This window comes from Trachymyrmex cornetzi, unplaced genomic scaffold (assembly GCF_001594075.2).
Source record: "Trachymyrmex cornetzi isolate Tcor2-1 unplaced genomic scaffold, Tcor1.1 scaffold61, whole genome shotgun sequence".
Taxonomy (NCBI): Eukaryota; Metazoa; Arthropoda; class Insecta; order Hymenoptera; family Formicidae; genus Trachymyrmex; species Trachymyrmex cornetzi.
In genome coordinates, this window is record NW_017299926.1 from 1831473 (window position 1) to 1856282 (window position 24810).

General features: G+C 30.9%; 1 protein-coding gene across 1 annotated transcript in view; it reads right to left on the minus strand.

Annotated features, from left to right (window-relative positions):
* The window catches only part of Glurb (metabotropic glutamate receptor B), a 148965-nt gene that overhangs the window by 7538 nt on the left and 116617 nt on the right, over positions 1 to 24810 (minus strand). The window contains exons 4-6 of the mRNA XM_018516234.1: positions 21196 to 21366; positions 5334 to 5478; positions 1571 to 1822 (exon numbers count right to left, since the gene is read on the minus strand). Coding sequence (XP_018371736.1) covers positions 1571 to 1822; positions 5334 to 5478; positions 21196 to 21366 — 568 coding nt within the window. The remainder of the gene's footprint in view (positions 1 to 1570; positions 1823 to 5333; positions 5479 to 21195; positions 21367 to 24810) is intronic.

Below are 24810 nucleotides of genomic sequence, written 5' to 3' on the forward strand. Positions count from 1 at the left end.
AACAAAAAAAAAAAACGGATTAAATAAGCAAAATGACATCGAATTTCTTTCAGAAGTCTATTTCTATTATAGACGTATTATTCCAGTAATTGAATCAGACAGTATTTTCCTCTTTCATAATTGAATCACCCCTTCTTCGATTTTATTTTATTTTGTCTTGTGCTATTCCTTTATGTTTTATTCCGACTGTGTCCAATAATCTGTCAATATCTAATTGTTCTTCCTGTCGGTCTAACAATTTTTCACATTTCTAAGGTAAGAATAATGGGTTTCAGTATTTTTCCATTCATTAATCTATCGCTTACCTTAACTTACAGTCCATATCACCATAAAAGTAAAAGAATTTTATTCTACTTGTTACGGATCACCATTCAGAATTCGATACTCTTACGAAGAATCACGACAATTTTATTGTAGGGTAAACTCGGGTATGATAGCCATAGTTTTTAAAAATGCAAAAAACATACATTTATTCTTGTTACTTTTTAACAATATTTGGGATATTACTTTCATTGAAGCTTAAATTAACAAATACTATCGAAATTAAAGAGAAAATACTTAACAGAACTTTAATTTTATCAAAATATTACAAAGTATGCATTGGCCATCTTATCTGATTTTTAGAGAAAAGATGGCCATGATATTAAGAAAGATATAGCCATAGTATTTATAAATAAATAGTGAAAATTAAAGTATTAATTATAGGCCACTTTGCAATTTACGTACTTTTATTGCGTATGTAGTGTTGATTATGGCAGCTTAACTGTAATTTATTAGACATTATAACAGTTTTTAGCAGACACGTGCAAAACTTTGCAGATAGTTCGAAAGAAAAAATATTAGATAATATTTATAATATTGTTATTGTGAACAGTGTACTCATATGAACTATTGTAAATATTGATTATCTTTAAGAATGACTATAAAAATGCATTATTTATCAATTATTGGAAAAATTATGGCCTATGGCCATTTTTTTCGTATGGCCATAATACCCTAGTTTATTCTAATCTAACTACGCTTAACTGACGAATGAAGACAAGACCGTTATATACGAATTTGTAAGTCATTTAATCACTGAAGACGATTCTGTGGGAACCAAAACGTTTGGAAATTTGCATGTAATATAAAGTTTGAACAATATAATCCGTTTTACATCGACAACATGCTAGGCTTGTACAGATATTCTATTTGAAATTAATATTAATTCGTTGAGCCTTTAGAGATTTTGTTAAAATTAAATAATTTATTCAGAATTTAGTAGTTTCTTTTCTTTAAAAAAATTAGACATTTTTAGACGAATTGTATAACTGCCAAGAACTTTCTTCGGCATAAGCGACACAATAGTCGACACTTTGTCTATCGTGTGCTTTTACCCTTAGCAAAATTATGTTTGCGTGCCAAAAGTTCATCAGAATATATTGACAATAAAGTGACTTCTTACTAACAACCACAAGTGTATATGCGAATGCATATCCACGTGCATGTGCAAACTACGATTGCTGTGCAAACTAGAATTTGCTAAGTTTTGCTCTTATCGTAGATCCAGCATCCTTTAGCACTCTCTTACCGACAAACCACGGATTTCTGCGATTGTTCTCAACGGTCAAGTTAAGGAAATACTCTTCGAAACCCTTAACGGGATTCGCCTGAGGTTGGACCGATAGAGTACCCTCGACTTCCGGCTCGTTACCGTTACTCACTAATCCTCTTGCACTCCAGCCGTCGCTTCCAATCCAAGAAAAAACCCCGGTCGCTTTACGACGCCTGACCGCCCTCATGACCCCGGCGACTTCTTGATCGGAACCGAAGATAATGCAACCTACGGCAGTACAAGTTGAGAAGCGTCTGTAAAGTTGCGCATGGCACAGCGCTTTTTCACGCTTATATATCGCGATAAAAGAATCTTAACCATTCGATTTTATTTTATCACCTACCAGCATTGCAAAAATTCGTTTTCGCCAAATGAGAAGAGTTCCAGCTTTCATTGAAAAAGTGCCGATGAAACGTTTTACTTTATATCACGATCGGTGATTCCAGTGGGAATCGAGATTATACAGGCAGAAATCGATGAAGGTACGTAAAAGGGAGCATAAGGTCGACCTTACAAAGTCGAGAATGGTTTGGTTATATAAAAGGGTCTGCGAGGAAATTCTACATAAAATAGATGTTTATCGCAAGATACTTTTTCCTTCGGAGTATAGGAGATACGAAGTATAACAGATCTCAAACAATAAAATATATTCTTTGCCGACGTCGTATATGCCTTTCTTAGATAAAATTGGGTACTTTAAATTTGAATTGCTGTGAATCAAAGAGATGAAAATATTCTTATGAGAAAAATTTTATAGATATTTATCTTCTCTCTACACAATCGTACGTTTTAATAACTAACAGGATTGTTGAGAAGAATGTATTTAAAAAATACTTACTTAGCAAATTAATTTTATTTATTAGTCATAATGAGAAAATAATTGAGCGTGAAAAATTTTGCATATTATTCTGTTAAAAAGTGTAATTACTTCCGTTACCGTAATAAACATTGTATACCCAGTTTGCTGCTTATGGAATTTTCCGGTTACTATACATCTTTCTCTCTCTCTCTTTCTCTCTTTCTCTCTCTCTCTCTCTCTCTCAATATATATATATATCTTTCTTGACCTAATATTTTGTACAGAGAAAGAAGTATTCTTGGACAAGTATATTAACGAACCGTTTAATCTCTCTCTCTCTCTCTCTCTCTATCTCTCTCTCTCTCTCTCTCTCTCTCTCTCTCTCTCTCTCTCTCTCTCTCTCTCAATATTTTAGCTCTTTAAAAAATATTTCCTCTCTTCAAAAGCGAATTATTTACAAAAAATGTTGGCTGAAAGTTTGTCCAAGTATAAAATATTCTAAAAGTCATCGCCTCTGGAAGGATCTCAACGTTCAGAACTATGTTGAATAGATTACATAGATGAAATATTTAAGACTGCAAAGAAAGCACGCATTACTCATCAGACAAAGTCGCTAAATTCTTATATCCTTGAAACAAGATTACCGTTCTAACTTGAATAGAGAACGTTATTAATTGTACTTCTTTTTTACGTCCTTATATACGGATATGTGAAAAGAATTATGTGACAACGGTATAATTTTTATACGTCTTACAGTCATTTTCACTTTCTTCCATTTCTTATTTTGCTTTAGCGGGATGATTATCCGCTCATTTCTCTGTCATCTCACGTTTAATTTTTCTTCAAAAGTGTACAGTTATATGTATATATCGGAAGATTCTGATATTTCATTATCGACATGTATAAATACGTGATTCGATTTTATTTATCTTACTTCTCTCGTGTAACACAAGATAATATTTAAATAAGCTCATTACAAAACTGATATCGTAATTTGATCGTAATTTGATCATAATCTGATCACAATTTTCTCTTCATGTGTTATTTTACTTTATATCGGAAATCTATACTGATATCGTAATTGAGGTAGCACGTTCAGTCGGTTGAAATGAAATACAAATATTAATGTCACCTTTTCTGGCTTTGAAGACAACATTATTTAACATAAAATATATATTATACTAAAAGAGATGATTTAATTTTTCCCACGTGCATTCCACGTGCAAATAGTTTGTCCTTTCGTGAATAGATCGATCGAAGACACGCGTGTGTACAAATATTCAATTAAAACTGTAATGTATCCGTGTTTATTTAATTTGCGAAGAAAACCGAGAATTTAATGTTCTCGCCCGTCTCACTTGGAAGATTCGAAGTAGAAGTGGAGGAGGTAGGCGAGTTCTGGAGATTTTCAACAAGTTTCGAATTGCATCTGACACAGTACTGTCTGGAATGAGTCGCGTTTCCATTTCGATAATGAGTCCATTTCGTCAATCTGAAGCGGATCGAATAAAATCGAAGTCTTTGTTGCAGTCACCATCGATACGATACTGTTTCGTAATTGTATCTTTCCCGCGTTCGAAAATTCGTTTGCGTTTTAAGATAATTTACTTCCACTAGAAGAGTGGTGTATTGTGTGAATGGACAGACTATTGAAATGAGAATGCGACAATAATTTAAATATAAATCCTTTTTAATGACATTTATTCCATCCAAGAGCGGATTATCGAAGAAACGTCGGCTAAGATTTCACGGCTTATTCACAAAGTTGGTATATATCAGATTTATAATTTAAGAGAGAAAAAAATGAGAGAGGATGAGAGGAAATTTATCGTGTATGTTGAATATATATATTAACTCTTCTAAGAACGTAAAAAATTGTGATGTAAATTACATCTGATAATTATAGAGGAAAGTCACCGATACCGACATACCACTTTGTTTTTAGATAATATTTCTTAAACAAAAGGTAAAAATAAAACTTAAAAAATATAAGTACAGATTAGAAAGTATCTTCTATCAAATAGCATAAGAGTTTTTATAATACTGTTTGCAGTTTTGCAATAATTAATTTTTTCGTAAGATGAGCAAAAATGAGCGTCTGATAAAATGGGCTCCAAAACTGACACAATAGGCAGTAATGTTACGTATTCCTATTTTTTTTTCTTTTACAGGAATTATCTGTATAAAGTACCTACAAGTTGAATGTATATAAGATTTTCTAGAATCTTTTTACTTCGTTATAAAATATTTTTATTGAATTTTATGCATATTTACTTTATGCTGTTCTGCAAGATGCAAATATGTAATGCGATATTTTTTCGAGAGTTTTTCCATATATGCACAATTGCCTTCAGCTCCAATAAACCTATTTGACACTATAAAGCAACATTATAAAGATTAAATTAACTCATGATCTGTTTTACAGATAGGTGTGGCGATTTACGTTGCATCCCAATTTTTAATTTAAAATCGTATTATGAAAAATCTATGAAAAAAAAATATATAAATAAAACTGCTTTAGGAAACTACAAGCATTTAAAACAATGTAATATTATCAATAATATAGTCACTATTATTTAAACTACGCAATTTGCAAAAGAAAAAGTAAGAATTTTATTTTCGCATTGGTAGAATTCGTTTTTAGCTGATTTAGTAGAAACAAATAAATATACGAATTATGAGTTTGTACTTCTTTAATTAGCTAAACAGATCATGATTTTATTAGTATTAATAAAGTGTAATAGTTAGTTTATGAGAAATAAGGGGATGTCGCTTTAAAAGACCTATGTCAGTATCAACGACTTTCTTCTAATATAATAAATAATAATTGTACATTGTTTTATTAATAATAGGAAAAATTAGTAAAAAAGAAACGATTTTTGCATTTTACACTTTGCTTTATAAGTAAAATTTGTTCGGTTTATTAAATCTTTATTTTACCTCTCGCTCGTGGTTTTGTCAGCAACTTTGAAACTATTTCGTCGTAAGCAACCTCCTCGGCGACTCCGGAGTCCTTCACCAACTTTTCTTTGACGGCAATACATATGTTATATTTCCCTAGTAGTTCCTCGAGTTCCTCGAAAGCCTGCAACACAGAGAGATAGAAAGGGATGCATTTTCTCGAAGACATTTCCAACAATGCATCGTATCTAATGCGGGCTCATTCGTGGCCTTCATCGAGTAGCGCACGTAGTGCTTTGAGGTCTTTTAGAAGAAAGATGGGCGTAGCAAAGAATGAATAGAAGAGCAGGAAGGAAATGCACCTTAATAGAAAAATATAGACTTAAATGAAACACCTAAAAAAAAGATTTTTTTACTAGATTGTATAAAGAAATCATGATTTAAATAATAGAGCTTGCTGTATTAAATCTTAAAGATATTATGAATTACTGCAAAAGTTAAATTGTTTCTGCCTCATGTTCGAAAACAGCGTTTTTTTGTAGTAAAAGTTTTCGTCACAAAATCAAATTTTGAAATATTTTAAATAATATAATATTGAAATATTTTAATATTGAAATATTTTAAATAACATAATTTTGAAATATGAAAAAAAACGGATTTTATACCAACTTTTTATATTTTTATACTTTACATTAAAAATGGACATAAACATTTCTATTATTATACTTGCGCAACAATTACAGCGCGGACTCCTACTTCCCCTTACATTTTAGTCTTTATATTTTAAATAATATTTAAAAAATTAGTTACAAAGAACTCTTACAAAATCAAAGAATAGTATAAAACCAAGGCTAATAAGAGTCAAATTTAGTTTAAAGAATCCAGATACTCTAATATTTCAAAAAACTCAAAATATATATAAGCATTCCTTAAAAATTATTATTTAAAAATTATATATAATAATAATCACTAAATAAATATAATTATGATTATATATAATTTTTAAATAATAATTTTTAAGGAATGCTTATATATATTTTGAGTTTTTTGAAATATTAGAGTATCTGGATTCTTTATAAACTAAATTTGACTCTTATTAACCTTGGTTTTATACTATTCTTAAATAATATTTACCAAAATTAAACTTCAGACATTAGACATTAATCGATATTTTAATATGAAAATGTTAGTTACGATATTCCTATACTGTCTGTAGAAATATTTGTCTTTTGATAGACACATAATAATAGAACGTCGCTTCTGATTGACAAATGGTGAGATTTAGTCAAATTTACATCATTGAGATTGTTTCACTTCATTGATTACGAAATGAATTACGCAATTGAAATTCCGTGGTGAAATTCGATGGTGAGGTGGAAAAACTCTGTTACTTTGTCAAACAAATGGATATTCGTAATAAAAATCTCTATTTGTTCCGTGCTTTTGGCTTTCGACCGCTCGTTGAAAAATGTTCTCTTCGTGCTACGAAATCATATATATGTATGTATGTATATATATGTTCTCGTATCGATCCGTTCCTCCTAGAAAATGTGCACCGGTCCTCTCTGTGCACATTTTTCGTATGCGATTCGTATGTCGCAGAGATCGTTGATTTCCAATCCCATCGCGAATGGTATTATCGATTGGTCGTGTCATATGGAAAAACGTAGTTACGTACGAATATGGTTTCCCTCTTTTCCCGTATTTTTAACTATTCCCTAAGGTTTCACGTGATAATAAATTTTACAACAATAAAAGTTCCATGTTTTCCATGCACCGCAAGTGATTTAACTCTATTACTATAAAATAATTTTAGCAATTGGATAATTGGATCCAATTGCTCAATTGTTAAAATCACATTGGACCATTTCTTCATTGCCATTAACGTTTTTAATCTTTTCTTGTACGTAAAGCAATACAAATATCTTTTAGCAAATATAACAAAAGGTATGCATTTGAGCTGAATATCGATATCTAGTATGTATTATTCTCCGATCAACATACAGATCATTGTTCCACGAGTTCAATAAATTAGCAGTTAAATACCTAGCTAGAGGGTGGTTTCAAATTCCTACGTACATATTACATATTCAAAGCGCGATTCTTACTTTATTATTATAAGACGCTGTTGTGTGCTCTAATAATCCTTGTTTCAACTCCCGAGTGAGAATTGAATTTGATATCTATATATAAATGTTATATCTTTAGTAATATATTAGATCTGTAATTAAAAGTGATATAAAATGAAGGACATTCGAATCTTTATTACTAAACATTTATTTATTATCTGCATAACATTGTGAGATAATATTTTGTATTATGTAAGAGTATTTGAAATTATTTATGTTGGGAAATCTTTATTTGTAAACAGCTTTGTCTCTGTCACATTTACTTAATGAATTTCACAGCAGGATTTTCTGGCCTTTAAAATAATATATAAATAAAAAGTAGTAAGAAATAACGTGATAAGCGAGAAATATGGTTAATTTTTAAAATACGCAAGAATTTTACATTATATGTGAAGGATTTATGTATATACGTTATATATGAAGAATATATTCCATAATTTAGAGCAAAGGAAGAAATCATGGAAAAGTAAGTGCGATATCTCGAGGGGATAGAGGAGGAAAGTTTAGGGATAGGCTATATGGGTTTTTCAAAGTTCTTAAATATTTATCAGGCTAAAAGATCTTTTGAAGTTTTCCAGAGTAACTATCTTTATTTTTCATACACATTTACGGTTATTAGGTTTCATGGATTTTGCATGTTATGTATTTTGTCACCTTTTGCAAAACATCGTGAATAGCATGAATGTGAACAAAGTGATTAAAAAATCGTGTTTTCCGTGGAAAAAATCCTTGATACATTTCTCGTTATTTAAAAAAAGTATATAAATTTCATCGTTCAAATAAGTAAATATTTTGCGAATAAATACTTTCTGTAATTAAATGTTTTATAGATATCGCATATCGAGGTTTTATTTTCTTTGTTACCTTTATTTAAATTTATTAACAATGAATGCTGCATTTTATTGCTCGCGTGCGAATGTATTTTCAAACTAATTTACGATTACTTTAATGCACAAAAATATCGTGGAACCGTTTTTGGCTCTTTAGCTTCCACGAAGCCACACGTCCGGCACTCAAGTAACTTCCATCTAATCTCTTAGTCTCCGGCATGCCGATAATGTGGACCACGCAAGATCGATCGTTATGTAGTCCGCGTATTTCGCAAGGAATCTAATTATTGGTATGAACGTAATGCCTCGTTTTTCTCTCGTCTCTCGCTCGGAAAGCAGAATATTGTGGTGTAAATTCTATCAAGTGCATACAACTTGACACGTACGGAGCGACGTATATGATAGGCAGTAATGAAATTCTGATCGGTTGGGTAACAGGGTGGCCTTTTCTTTTGATCGTGTCGCCAGCTATTGCGGCCTTACGAGAGGTAATAGATCGAAATACTATTTCCCTGTACCATCAAAATGTGGCTGCGTGTTAACTGTATACGTGTCGCCTATGTATGCTCGCGAAATATTAATTTAATGTGGGCACATCCATCATTGAATTTTGCTCCCAAATGCGACGATTGTGTGATTAATGCTATGGCCACGCAAATTTGACGTCTAGAATTGTCAGCTGTAACAATATATGATTGCATTCTTGAATAATTTCTCTTGCGTATTTTAAAACGGAATTTCTTTTTTTACATGTACTTAATTAATCTATTGTAATTTGTCCTCAATTAAGATATTAATTGAAATAATCGATATTATCTTAATAATTGGAAATTGAGAAAATATTGTATGGATAACCAGATACGAAGGACGAGATTTATGGTTTAAATCACGTCACGTATCTATACGCATTATATGCGCATATTTACGTATGTATATGTACGCTTATATACAACAAAATCAATTTTTTGCTCATAAATATTAATGTTTCGCATCAAATTATTAAATCCGTCTTGCTTTTTTTACGTGATACGTAATTCTAGCATAATCATATATCTGCGTAATAATTGTAATATTATAAGCGTTATAAATGTTTATAATAAATAATATTACAGCGTATTAATTATAATTACTTGTATTTATTTAATATTTTATTTTCATAATATTAAATCTTTAAATGAGGATTGAAATTTATCTTCATTTTATGTATTTTTCTTTAAAATTTATTTATTCCAAGATAGATAAAATTGCGTGATTGTAATAAATAATGAAACTAAATCGTCATATCTTTTATCACATTTAATTTAATATCTGTGACTTACTAAAAAATACTATATAAAAAAAATTTTAATTTATTAAAGTCGCATAATTTCATTTTTTTCGTCATGTAAAGTTTGGTAAAAGGCCAAAGATAATAGATTAATTTACATAAATGCAATATTAATCAATACAAACTAAATTTTATTCATAAAATAGATGCTAGATTTTAATACAGTTCGTGATAACAGTCCGTTTATCAACGTAATTTGAAATGTAAGGAACAGGATATATTCGGAATATATTGTATACGGTGCGAGACTAAATATATATGTATATTGGAATTCAAGCAGTACAAAAGAAATCTCTCATTACGATGAAAGGTATTCATAATAAAATCACACACACAATGATTTATAACGCTAATTTCCTATCGTTTTAATTCAATCGTATTTTAAGCGACTAAATCGCGCGGAATATCTGTGTCATTCATCGCGCTTACTGGATATAATTCGTTAATCACGAGAAAATTAATCAATCGCGCGAGATAATCGCTAAATGAGATAGGGAGAGCGATCGTTATACATCTTGAGATGAAACGCGACAAGCGGAATGATTTATCCGCTTGCTTCATTGTTGGTACGCGAATTGTGAACTGGCGACTTAGGTAAACAAGTTCGGTTGGGCGTTTGTTTTCGTAACGATGCAGCATCGAGATGCATACCTATAGCGCGCTAGTTTACACGAAGTCGCCGCGCTACCACTCACATGTCGATCAAAGGTTCCATTTGATACTTGCGATGTTCATAAAATCATTTTATCTTTGTTATTTATCTTTGTTAATTATCTTTGTTATTTATCTTTATTTATTATTATTAGAGGAAAGGCCCCTATTATGAGATACCGAGTTCATTTTGGGTAAATGCTAGAAATCTATAGGCAGAATTTTAAAAAATAATAAGTCATTTTGAAGGGGATTTAATAAGCTTTAAGATAACGTTACACATAAAATTTAATTCAAATTCCATTTTTTTGGAAAATTAAAGAAATGTAAAAAGTGAGCAAATCGCAAAGTCAAAAAATTGTGCTGGTAATATGGTATGCCCCGAGAAATCGATAGTAAAACGCAAAGTATATCAGTATTGCAATTAAAAACCTTTATTTAATCAAAGAATTGGAAAGAGTAAGGGCACTAGGAGTCAGGCGCAAAAGACGTCGCGCAAATAATACACTTATAAAGAGTGAAACTTCTTTATTCACTAAATGCGCTTACATGTTTCGGCTCGCTTTTTGAGTCTTCCTCAGAGCAAATACAAACTAACATATATAAACTAAAAGTTATCCTGTCATGGTGATTCAGCTCCCCTACATCGAGAATTTAAATGCTGGGATTAACCAAAAAAAAAAAAGAAAGGAAAAATGAAAAAGGGGAAATATTGAAAATGTCGAATTAGAAAATATGGAAACTAATTTATTAAAAAACTTTAAGAATATAATTAATATTATTCCGCAAATAAGGACGCTCACCACGATTACAAAGCACCATATCGCAAACATTACCATGAATAATTCAAGAACCGGTTCCTGATATGTTGGTCAATCGGTATCAGACACAGTGAGTCACTTTTTTTTTAGTTATTAGCTAGTATTTTTTCGAGATAACAAATGAAACAACATTAAAACGTCAGTCAATTCCAAAAAAAAAAAAAGAAATGAAAGTTGTAAAGTGATCAGAAGAACTCGTTACTGTGTATAAACGACACTGACTGACAAGACGTGACAACAACTCGAGCTTTTATAATTTATCTATAATCGGGAGGTAGGTCTTCGGAAGCCCCTCCATATCCGTCTGCAGGTTGAGTCCATGCGTTTGTCTTCTGATGAATATCATCTCCGAAATCAGTCTCTTCCTGTAGTGAGGTTCCTCGTCCAATATTGCAACGCTCCCAGTCGAAATCATGTCCCTCTTGCAACCGATGTTCCGTTATAACATTGCGAGCAGACGTGTTCCATCGGATGTGGTTCTTATGTTCCGTGATTCTTGACTTCAGTTGTCCACACGTCTGTCCCACATAATTCGCGTCACAGCTCTTGCACGAAATCTTATAAAAGACCTTCGACTTCTTATCACGCGGTAAGGGGTCCTTATGCACCCTAATAAATTCTCGCAATTTATTAACACTATAAAATGACACCTTCATATGCTCGCTATTCAATCTATTAAACTTCTCAGTAATACCACGAAGAAAGGGACAGTGAACCACGAAGGCTGTACTACATCAATGCTACTATCACTAACAACCCTCCTTCTATCACTAGCCATAATAATATTCTTCAAACGGTTGTTAATATTCTCAAATATAAAACTCAAAGGATAATCATTCTCTAACAATACTTTAATTACAAAACACAAATTATCAAAATAGAATTTAGGATTCGAAAGCAAAATCATCCTATCAACTAATCCCGCGATTGTACCTATTTTCTGAGAAACCGCGTGCTGTGACCAAAAGTTCAAATATCTACCCGAAAAGGTTGGCTTGTAGTATCAATCAAACTTTATCAACTTATTATCCCTAATCACTGTACATCCAAAAAATTCAATCTATCACCTCCCCATCTCCATAATAAACTGAAGCCTAGGATGCTGAGAATTAAAGACATCAAGAATGGAACCGAAGAAACAGGCGCTGCCATGTTTATGTATGTTTATTTGTGTTTATATATTTAGTTTATATATGTTAGTTTGTGTTTGCTCTAAGGAAGGCTCAAAAAGTGAGCCGAAACATGTAAGCGCGTTTAGTGAATAAAGAAGTTTCACCCTTTATAAGTGTATTATTTGCGTGACGTCTTCTGCGCCTGACTCCTAGTGTTTTTACTCTTTCCAATTCTTTGATTTGTAAGGAGTCTTGATTAGTTTGATTTATTAACGGTCTTTATTTAATGTTTCTAAAATACAAACAAACACAACCAGCGTGCGCGAAAAATGAGCATGCGATAGATTATACTCAGAACTCGTTTTCAGATAGTTGGAATCAAGCATCGCAGATATAGGCACTCGAGGTTCATTCCGGTTGCCTTTTTTATTATTGTACAATCCCATTTATACTTTAACAACGATTTTCACTATGACATAGGAGCATGGGTTATTTCATATTAGGAATACCCTGAGAATCACATATTATTACGATTTCCACGCTTTATGGTTTTACGATCATCAAATCTAACTTCTGTAATTAAACAATTCAACATATCCTATATTTTTCTATTAGTACGACCTCTATCACTACATGAAGAATTTATTGCCAAATATTTATTTATTAAATAATAAACAAGGTTTAAATGCTCATCTCAATGAAACTTGAAGACATCCAAATTATCAAATCTTGTTTTATACAATGACTACAGGCATGATCTAATAATAAATTTTCTACTAAATAATTTTCAATCCAAGAGCAATAAATTCATGGTGGAACCAATAGATAGCGTATATTAGTTTAACAGAAACGCTACTATCTCATTATTAGGCGCCTATCTCATAATATGTAGGGAGCTTTCCTCTATATAAATGTTAAACAAGAACAAATAGTGCTCGCGCAGGTATTGTGGGTGTCAAACGGAATGCACCCCGAGTATAAGTTGTGGCACAGATCAGCACGTATCGCTCCTAAAGCCCTAGAAAACATAGATGCGACATTAAGCGGATTAGGTTGGGTTACTGCCGTTATTTTTTTTTCAAAGAATACTATTATTGGCGTAATACCTCATTAGGTCTGTTTTCTGTGGTTGAACTAGTGTACACTTTTGGAACTTAAAGTGGGATAGAAATACCTTTGATATTTATTCAAAGCGAGAAAGAGAGTTCTAGAACAGTCTAGTGCAGGAACAGAAAACAGACCAAGTATATAGCAGTATGTGCTACACTAGCCTATGCGTGTGAACCAGGGTTGGTAAAAAAAACGTTTTAAACGTGTTTTAAACAGTTTAAAACATGCTTAATTGATGTTTTTAATATGTTTTAAATATGTTTTTTTTATAGTACTGTTCAAAGCATATTTGAAGCATTAAAAACATATTCAAGAAGAAACATAACATGTTTTATTCTTAAAAAAAAACATTAGTCTTTACCAACCCTGGTGTGAACACAAAGTGAACAAAAATAGACGTCGTGATCACGTATTGGCTGTCTAAATCATGTGTTTTAGACAGCTAATCAGATCTATCCTCTCAATGTCGCATCTCAATTTTCTATGACTGTAATCGCTTCGTGTGTCGCATCAGTCGCATGGTGTCGTATTACTTCTCGAGAAGTAATCATGTATTTGCTACCTGATACATTTAGCGATTGATCATCTCGTTTGATTAATTTGCGCGATTAATGAAATGTGTCGAATGAATGATATCCTTTTCCATTACGATGGATATTTTGCGGGACTTTGAAACGCTTTTTGAATCGGGAAAACTACGAATGAGCGTTAGAAGCCATAGTTCCATTACGTATACGAGCGATAATGATTTCTTTAGCTGTGCTTGAATTCGAATCGATCGTTCACGCTATTGTGCTTTCTGTCGATTAACCGTAATTTGCTCACTCTCAGAATTGAGCGCGGAGTAATGCACAAATTGCCGATCGAGTGGAGCGATTCAAATAATGGAAGGCCGTGATATTTTACATACATTTCATTTAATACATACCTCGTGGAATTTATACATATACGGAAGTATATAGCATGTAATAATATTGAACTTTGATTATATTCTCTCGGATGATCAGTCACACTTTTCTCAACCGTCAACTCAATTGATTCGCATCAAGGCAATTACATTGTAACGCTGCTGCAATGTTGTTAGAATGTTTCAAAATGTTTCTTGCTTATTGGGACGTCTTATTGCTTTTTGGTGTAACATAACCTTAAAGAATGAGAAGATTCTAAATCGAGTAAAGCCTATTCTACAATTGCGTAAGAGTATATAGTTGTAAGTGGTTGTAGTTGTAATAAATGAATAACAATTACTCACCCTACAGTTGCTCTGTAATATTCTTCTCGTATATTCGACAGTGATTGGTCAATTCTTATAATTACAACAATTTACAACTATGCTTATGTAATTGTAGAATGGGTTTAATATCATGATGTGCTTAATTAGTGAATACGGTCATTATTTACGTTATTAGGGAGTTTTTGCAATACCGTTTATCCAGATACGGTGAACGTTAAGGTTAGGTTATCTTCTTCTTAACAACTAATTAAGAAAAGGATAACATGGCTTTAGCGTTCACCGTATCTGAATTCACGTTATTGCAAAAACTCCCTATTAACTTCGTATCTATAATCGCGTATTTGAGTATTTACGATCGTAGAAGAAATTTAATGTTCGTAAATTGGTGATTTGTTAATGTATATCTAAAATTTACTTCACCAAAATTGCGTAAACAATCGGTAAAGCCATATAAATGAGCATTAATTTTGAATATCATGTTCCATGGATGTTTTTCATGACTCATTTAACTCATACATCTACATTCCTTCATGTCGTTATTTAAATTCTAATATGCAAAAATAATTTCGAAGTTGCATTTTGCTATTCAATATGTGGGAAGTGGCACAAAAGTGCAGATAGACAGAGTTCTCCCGGCGATAATAGGCCTGTTCTTTTTAGCTGAACTTCTTGTACGGTTTATCTTCTTTTTTTCTCTTCGATGTGAAGAAAAAAGAAAGAAAGATGAACCGTGCAAAAACTTTAGCTAAAAGAAAACAGACTTAATTGCTTCTGACGAGTGAAGTTAGCTGCGCGATTTATAATTCTCCGCCATGTTAGATTCAATCGTTGCGTAACGTTTTGCTCTGGTTTGGCCGTAAATATTGACCTCCAAAATCTGTTGGAAGCAAGAGCTAATAACTAAAGAAGAAGTTACGTGATGTTGCATCTACTTACGAGATCTCATGGCGTCACATCGGTGTCATGTGAATTGTAATGTCGTTCGTACAGATTGCATTATTTTTCCGTCGCCGTATAATACAGTTCGCGTCGCATCGTAAGATTAATATCGGGAGTGCCATGCAAAGTGTCACGCGATCACTGCTAATATTTTCGCGAGTGAACGTCGCAGTAAGTGAACGTTATGAAGAAGCGACAATGGAAGGCGCAAAAGGAGCTTGGGAGACATCGAGCGACGGCAGAGCAACTGTGAGGTGAGTAATTGTTATTCATTTATTATACGCAGATTTCGCCACTTTTTCAGGCACGTCTTGATTCTCCCATTACGTGATATCCATTACTCGACCGTATAATACGACGCTGGAGATTTAACACCGGCGCAATTTTTCGCCAAGTTCGATAGCCAACGTTGCGAGCATACGAAAAGAGATATTATGCTGCGAACGTCGCGTCTCACTTATTGTACGGTCGGAATATCGTTCACAATTTTTCACGGATTAATTATGCGAACGAGTTAATGGAAATATGCGGTAGCTAGCAACGGTCGCGAACATTTCTTCATTTTTGCATTAGCATTTGCAAATCAGATACCTGTTAAAAAAACGATTAAAAAATTTAACGGATGCAGTAATTACTTTTTGAAGTATTGATTATTTTAAACACTGCTTTAAAGTATTTATACTTTAAAGATCGACGCTACAACTCCGCTGTTACGCATTGATTGGTGAGTTTTTAATTTAATTTTGAAACAATGGATTTGTGAAAACTATACAAATGTAAATAAAATGTATGCATGAAAAATAAGAATAAAAATAGAGAATATAAAAAAATCACATTCAGAGAATATAAAAGAATCTTTTTCCTAATGATTATCAATCAATGTAACTAAATTTTTATTTAAATTAATAATAAATATATCTAATATTTTATATCCCTTCAATATCATGAAATATCTGAATGTATTATTTATTTAGAAAACATTTTTTTAAACAAGTAATATTATTACTCCATTTGATGTGCAGATGTCTTGTTTGTTTAAAAATTTTGAAAACTCTTGACCGTTTCGACTCTCTTTGGAGTCTTCTTCAGCAATATTCTTATTCTGTATTTGATTTCGCAGTCAGTCAAGATAGAGTCACTCACAACCCGTGAGTGACTCTACCTTGACTGAACGCGAAATCAAATATAGAATAAGAATATTGCTGAAGAAGACTTCAAAGAGAGTCGAAATGTTCAAGAGTTTTCACGATTTTTAAACAAAGAAGACATCTGCACATCAAATGGAGTAACAATTTTACTTGTTTAAAAAAAATTTTGCGCAACTCCTTCCGCGCTAACTCTTAGTAGCCTAGATTATTTTTATTTTTATTTTAAAGAGAGAGTCCTTGGTAAACACATTTATTTCCTTGTATTATTTATTCTTATAATTATTACAAAAGAATTACAAAATTTAAGTGTCAAAAATAGAAATATCGCAAACAAACGTATTTTATAATTTATTGCCTTGAAATAAATGGGCTGTGATAAAGCCTAGAAAATATTTTTAATATTTATAATTATCTGTCGATTTTTGATTAAGTACAATACAACAACGCATATATATTGAAATTATAAAGGAGATATTCCAAAAAAGGAGATATTTCATTATTTTTAGCATTTTTTTTTCAACTCTCTCTCTCTCTCTCTTTCTTATTCAACTATGATACAAATATAAAGAAGAATTAAAACGAAAAAATAAATATATTTCTCGATGGATTTTCGCGTTAGTTTTCTAGACTGCAGATAAATGTCAAGACAGAATCTGTTACAGTAATAATAAAGAATGGTACATACATATATGTTTTATGTATAATGTGTACACATGGGAAAATATATTTTGCAGTAACGTGTCGTAGCGAAGACATTTATGTATTTTTCATGACACGAATGCAACTGATTGAGGATGGCGTTTCCTCGCTTTTATGTTAAAACCGTAGGATCGTCAATTATCGTTTCTTCATTTAATAAAAGCATGACTTTGATATATTTCTCAATTACGCATTTATTAAGCGCGTTAGCTTTCAAATCGAAAATGAATAAAACACTAGGCATCCTATGAGTCTGTTTAAATTAATTCGATATTTATCGTTATTATATGTATAGTCACAAACGTTTTCTTTTTTAATTATATTTTTCTGTGAATATACATTTAAATCCTTTATTATAAACGACTTTCTCTTTCCTTTCTGTTATTTTTGTTCCAACTTTTATCACATAAATTTGCGTGTTTTTTTCCTCACATAGGATAATGTATCGAAAATCAGCATAACGCTAATAATTAATAAAAATAGAAACGTTTATTTGATATAATTAAATCTGGCTTTTGAAATATTTTCTCTATAGAGTTGCAAATTGCTTATATTACGCGATTTCCATGAAAGCACATTATTGTAGAAAGCATATTTATGCTATCTATCTTTACATTATCAACGAAAACGATTCGATGCAAAAAGCTTGCCGGTAGGTAATAATTTCTAGTGAGAATCAGGATGTCAAATTATCACATCCGTCGTATTTATGATTTTCAATATCCTGCAATCAATGATTATAAATTGCTCCTGTTTTATATGCTGCATAAAGTTATACGAGAGAGTTACATGAATATCACTATCGCGGTACATAACGAGTAACATGATAATTGCAAGTAATACTGAGAGAAAAATATACTAATTATAAATATTAATAAATAATAACTACAATTTTTTTTATGTAATAAATATTTATTCACTATAAGTAAATATTAAGTTAGTAGTTATTTAAAAAAATATTTATTAATATTTAGTACATTTTCCTAGTGTAGAAATTAATAAGATAACGATTCTATTATATCGTTCAGAATACAACAATATTCGAAGTAAAATATTGTTGTTTTTAAATAATATTTATCAAAGCACACAACATGTATCTTTTTTGTAAGAAATTATTTTATCAGTAACATATATAAATCTGTTTAATTTAGAATATTTAGGAGAAAATTTTCAATAAACATTCCATCGTAATTAAACTCTCTGTAAATTCACATTGCTCGTGAAATTCACGTGAAATTCATTTGCTAGACGAGATCAAACAACTCGGTGAAATAGACTTACCACAAACTTAAAATAATCTTAATTGGGAGCAAGTAAGCGTGCCACTGAAAAATATACGCGAAATATAAATATAAAATTTTTATGTTAGCAATTTAGAAAGAAGTTAGCAATATAGAAAGGAGAGAAAAAGAGGAAAAGAAGGAGAGAGAGAGAGAGAGAGAGAGAGAGAGAGAAATTTGCAGTGTAAGACCAGAATATTACCCTTGCTAGAGAGAAATATTTAACGAGACTCACGATTTCTCCTGAGTTATTTAATTGTCGCATACACTGAGCAAACGAAAGGTACCATAATTTTCGTGCAATGCTAAATATTCGCAGGATTGCAGATGAGAGATGGGCGTCGAAAAGGGAGTTGAAATTATTTACGGGCCATTGTGAATTATTATAATGGACCATGACAGGGAATAAAATCCCAGTTTACTTTCCATTTATTTTCGTTCTTCCACGTTTAGTTTCTGCGAATATTACGATTTATCGATTCATTTATTTGTCAAACTTTAGTTGCATTAAGGCCTATATTTTATAAAATAAAATCATTTTCAAGTGACGTAGCTCGTGTATTACGTACAACATAAAATTAATTTTACATCGCTATGCAGTGTACGTGTTATTAGTATCTAATTTTATTAAGAAATTCGAAATTACGAATAGCTATTAAAAATGCAAAATATTAAAATTAGAAATTAATTTCTATTGGTCAGATGTCGACATCTCTATAAAAGATAAGAATACAATTTTGATACGATATATTGAAAGAGTGATATTGACAAAATTATAGAAATGTTAAGGATTATTTAGTTTTAAACAAAAAACAGTATGCTTCTTTAAATATTATTTAATAGATAATAATTACTTATATTTTTTTAATATTTTAATTAATTTCTGTATAATTAATTAAAAAATTAGATCATTATAATATAAAACGTGTATTAGTTTTATTTGTTATTTTTTAAAGTTCTATTATTTATCTGCAGTTATATGAATTTATCAGAAAAGTCGTTGCAATTTTATATTAATTCATTTAACATTCGTATAATACTGTATTTTTATATACAAATGTTTGATTTAGCTTGAAAGCTTTGCGGATAGCGTTATATATATTAATATTAGAGTAAAATATTATATTTGAGCACGATATTTTCAATGTGAAGATTTATGTACATATTTAAATGTATATTTATAATTTTCAGACTTAACTATAATATGTTAGTTGTAGTAAAAAATATTTTCTTGGTTTTTAACAAATTTTAACAAAAAATAAGAAGAAAATTATGCAACAAAAATTATATATATCTTTCTTTTTATGTATTGTGTATATGTATACATATTGTAGATAGTCTAAAAAGCAAAATCGAATAATAATAAATAGAAAATAGATGGGGTGTTTGAAAAAATTATTCAGCATTTATATGGTAGATAATATACACCATACTGAATAAAAAAGCTTTAGTGATCATAAGTCGAAAACTCAACCGTTTCTAAGATATACCTAAATAATTTCATATGTTAGTACCTCTCTAAATCTGAATCAGTGGATAGTCACTAATTACCCAGTGACATACTTGGCACTGATAATTAGTAAAGTTCAAAAAAGGAAGAATGTTTGAGCATTATATAACTAAAATACTAATATTTGCACATTAATTTCAATTTTCCAATACCATATTCATTAAATTTAAGCACTAAAACAAGATTAGTTAGATCACATAATAAAGATTAACTAGATTACGGATCTCACATTTTTAATTCACTGATTACTAGTGGTATACTTGGCACTGATATCAGTGATTATCCACTGATTCAGATTTAGAGAGATTATAATTAACTTATTGGCTTCTACGTATCGTATGCGACGATAAGATTTATCTCAATGTTTTATACAAACCGCGTTTTGAATGTTCTGGTTCAATTTCCACATACATTTTATAATGAAAAATTTTACCGAGAGTCAGTAAATTGACATCACAACCAACCATTACGATTAGATGGGCATTATGAGGGATCACCTCATTGGGCCCGTAATTCTTCCAAATAGGCTGTCAGTGCTATTTATTTCAATTTTTCTCTTTTCACATCATATGTAACATAGAAGAGATAAGAAGTTAGTTATGATACTAATATACAAAATTGTTTTTATCTCAGAAATAGTTGAGTTTCCACCCTATGTTTACTAAGGCTTTTTTATTCAGTATAGTGTCTATTATAAAAATGCTAAATGGTTTTTTTTAAGCCCTGTATAAAATACAGCACGACACTTATAGAAAAAGTATTATGCTGATAATTTATTACAATTCTATGAACATTTCTCGTCAGTTCTAGCAGAAGTTTATACTTTATAATTATTTTTAAAAAGAGTTCTGGCTGCAAAATTTTCCAATTTTTATTTTTAAACACAAAAAATACTCTTTCTTTATTATTATAAAGAATTGAAAATATGATATATTAATTTCGTGAATCTGGCATATTACTTCCTCCCTCTAAAATACAAGAAAAAGATAAATATTTACACTTTCAGTTACAGATTTTTTTTCAATACCCTATATATAGCTTTGCGCATTCTCTAAAAAAAATATATTATACTATAAATCTAAAACTAGATATATTATAATTAAATATTTACCTTTACACCATAGTTACTCTCCTCGTAAATGATGGAAACATAGCTCCAACCCATGGTCAATACAATATCGACCATCGCTTTAACTTGATAGTGATCGCTAGGTATAGTACGGCTGAAATATTCGAAACGTTGCTTATTGGAAAGCTCTGGGCTCGTCGAGAAAAAAGAGACCTGTAACATAATAGCCAATTTTTCATCTTAAATTATTTTCAAATATGAGGGAGTTTGCGATAAATTTTATAACAATGTATATTCTTAACAATTGTACCACGATTTTGTAACAAGGGGATAAAAGTATTTATGCAGTGTGTTTGTATAAAATATTTTTATTTGTATAAAATGCAGTGAAATGCATAATGTAGATAAATTACGTTGTTTACGTTTAACTCCATCATCATTTCTTTGCTCTGTCTCTTGAGATTAAATTTATATCCGAGAGTTGTTTCGTTTAAATCCTTAGATCTTTAAAATCGCAGATAAATAGTTTTTTACATTAAATCAACAAAGAGCCAAATGAATTTAACTTTACTATTTTTTAAATAACTACATCCTCTCGCTTTTTTATTTAAACTTTAAATCGAAATTTGTTTTGTACATTTGCGTTCATATTGTTTAAATAAAAAGCATTTAAGTAAGCTTGTACATAATTATTAAAATAATGTAGAAGGCAAAAGTGCATTCTCAATCTTTTATATAATAAATAAATAAAAATTACAAACTTTATAAATATAAAAATATGAAAGTTTTAATGTTTTCACAAAAAGAAAATTTTAAAAGTTTTCTTTTTGTAAACTATTATAGATTTTTGTGACATCAAAAGATGCTGTGTCAATACATCGAAGTATCCATCATATTCATAGTGATATTACACAATAATAATCATAAAAAACTCATATGTAACTTCTATCATTCATGTTCTATCACTCACATAGATTCCTATATCTTATTCAAAATGTCTGAATTGTTAAAAACTGTTTCTTTTCTTTTTTATTTGTTTCTAATCTTAAAAGTGAAGGACGATATTGGATTTTTCATTACATTGCGTACGACATTGTAGAATACGGATATTTGCGTTAGTACTGGATAATTCTGTTCGTGATTACAGGCGAGTAGTTGTGCTTAACTAAAAGCGAAGTGAACTTATCCTTTACTTGGACCCTGAAAATAGTTGTCGTTTTCACTAGTCTCGAATTTTCCGGTTCTACTGCCAGACCGAGAGCGAAAACATGTAATGTCTAGAGAGTCACATGTAAACTTGTATTTTTTTTAGAAAGAAAAGTAAAGTTTACCGTTTTAAAATTCATTAATTATTCGTATCGTTTGATGCTCTTTAAAGCATATTGTACTATCAGAGCGGGGATTAAGATTTTAGCGCTACGCAGTGATAGAGATTTATTAAAAATATTTCAGCAACCTAAATATTAAAATGCTAAGGAAAATATAACAAAACTTGAGAGGTATGAGTAATCAAACAGTTGTTACGAAACTTTAAAGATTCAAGAATTTAATAACGTAAAGATTTAAAGATTAAAGGTCACAAATTCTACAGGCTGCTACAAATAAAAGAATTAGGAAATCAAAGTTTCGTAGAATCACATATTTAAAGAACAATGTTTAAGGAGTCCACAAAAAAATATAGATTTTAATAAATGGTAAAATCAAATACTTAACAATTTGACGATCTAATATATATATAACGATTTATTCGTGAGTATGAATATAATATAACTTCCAGAGACAGAATATTCAGAAAATGATGACAGTTCTACATACAGGATCGTTTATCTAAGTCATGCGTTTCATCATAACTTCATAATAAGTTCCATCATCAGTTTGTCGTTTATCTATGAACCAAGTTCTCTCTTTTCGTACAATGTTCTTTGTTCACCATTTATGACGCTTATCGAAGAATAGGCGATTTTGAGTTAGCCGCATGTGGCAACGCGGATAATTAATCATCTTTTCGAGGAAAGCGGACGTAAGGCGACGCCTTCGCAAAATCGACTTGCCGGTTGATTATACAACTCATGTTACGCCTTGGAGAACTTTGACGAAGATATATTCCATTATTGTTCTTATGATTATTAACGTGGCTTTTCGGATTGCTATATGCAAGTTGAATTTCTGCACTGCGAGTTTTTTATATTTCGTTAAAAGATAAATATCGATTGGCCCGAAACAGGATAAGATCTAATTCTAGTAAGTAAGAAATATTTTGAAACATTTAAACAACATTGTAGCAACGTTGTAATATTGCTACAATGTTGTTGAAATGTTCCAAAATGTTTCTTGCTTACTGGGATTTTTTATTATAACATTTATTGTAATTTTGTTGTTATCTCTATCGTAGATTTTTACGTTTTATATTCGTGATACTCGCAGTTTAGTTCGGTTGCCCTTGATGGTGGTTCGATTTGTCTTAGCAAGTAACGAGGTTTCAAAATGTTCGATCTGTACAAGCAACGTCGCGATGCGTAAGCATCAGATGAGTTTATGTAGTGAGAAACGAGGCGGTGTTATCTCACACCACGAAGGTACCAGAGCTACTTTTCTCCGCAACAATGCGCGTCCTATCATACATCGCGGGTATTGCACAACATGGGGAATATATTTATCATGGTTTGTCAGATTTAGAGTGGCTACTATATATCCACTATAGTAACTTGCTCGTCCGACCGTACACCATGCATCGAAGAATCATACAAAACTTCAACTCGGTCCACTTGATTGGCTTGCTTTATTGATTATGCAGTGTCTGTATTTTTCTTTACCTTCAACACTAAAATAAACATATATATAAAATACTGGTGGATAGAAAGCACAGATTTCGATATTAATTATTCGCGCGAGGTTTTCATGATTTTTCTCTTTCTTTTTATTTTTTTACTAACGGCGCTAAAAATTTATGGAAAAATCAATAATAAAATTCAAATAAAAGGCAATAAACCACTACGCCGGTTGCCAGAGGCGAAAATAATATATTATAAAAAGAATACAAAAAAGACGTTTAGGTCTTAAATTAGACCATCTTCAGTTCAAGTAAGGCGAGATACACACGCAAGTAAAATTAAATAATAAAAATTATAAAACCGCTATTAAATACAATTCATTCTAATGTGTTTCGAATCAACACTAGTTTAGATCGTGCTGTTAACAGTTCATCTATGTACAAAATTAATTCTTCGGTAACTAATATTCCACGTCTATATCAGAAGGCCTTCGAAAAATCACATAGAATCCTTCAATTGCCTCTTATTTGAATTTTGTTTTCAATATCAACCACATTTTGACTTAAATCAATAATATTTGAAGAAATATGACAGAAATATTTATTTATTTTTTGCTATAAATGTAAGGAAAGAAATAGTAAATAATTTGATATACATGTATAAAAACAAATTATTTGATAAAATGGATTATATATATAAAATAAAATTTAACAATTATATTTATATTGTGTATATATGTACAGGATGCTTCCGATACCTATAGATCAGTAAGTCGGATTGCCTATGGGCAGTGACACGCTTTACCCCGGATCTACAATAGGGTTTTAAGCCTTAAGCCATAAGAAATGGGCGAATCACAGTCGCTTATTCTTCTCGGATTCGACTG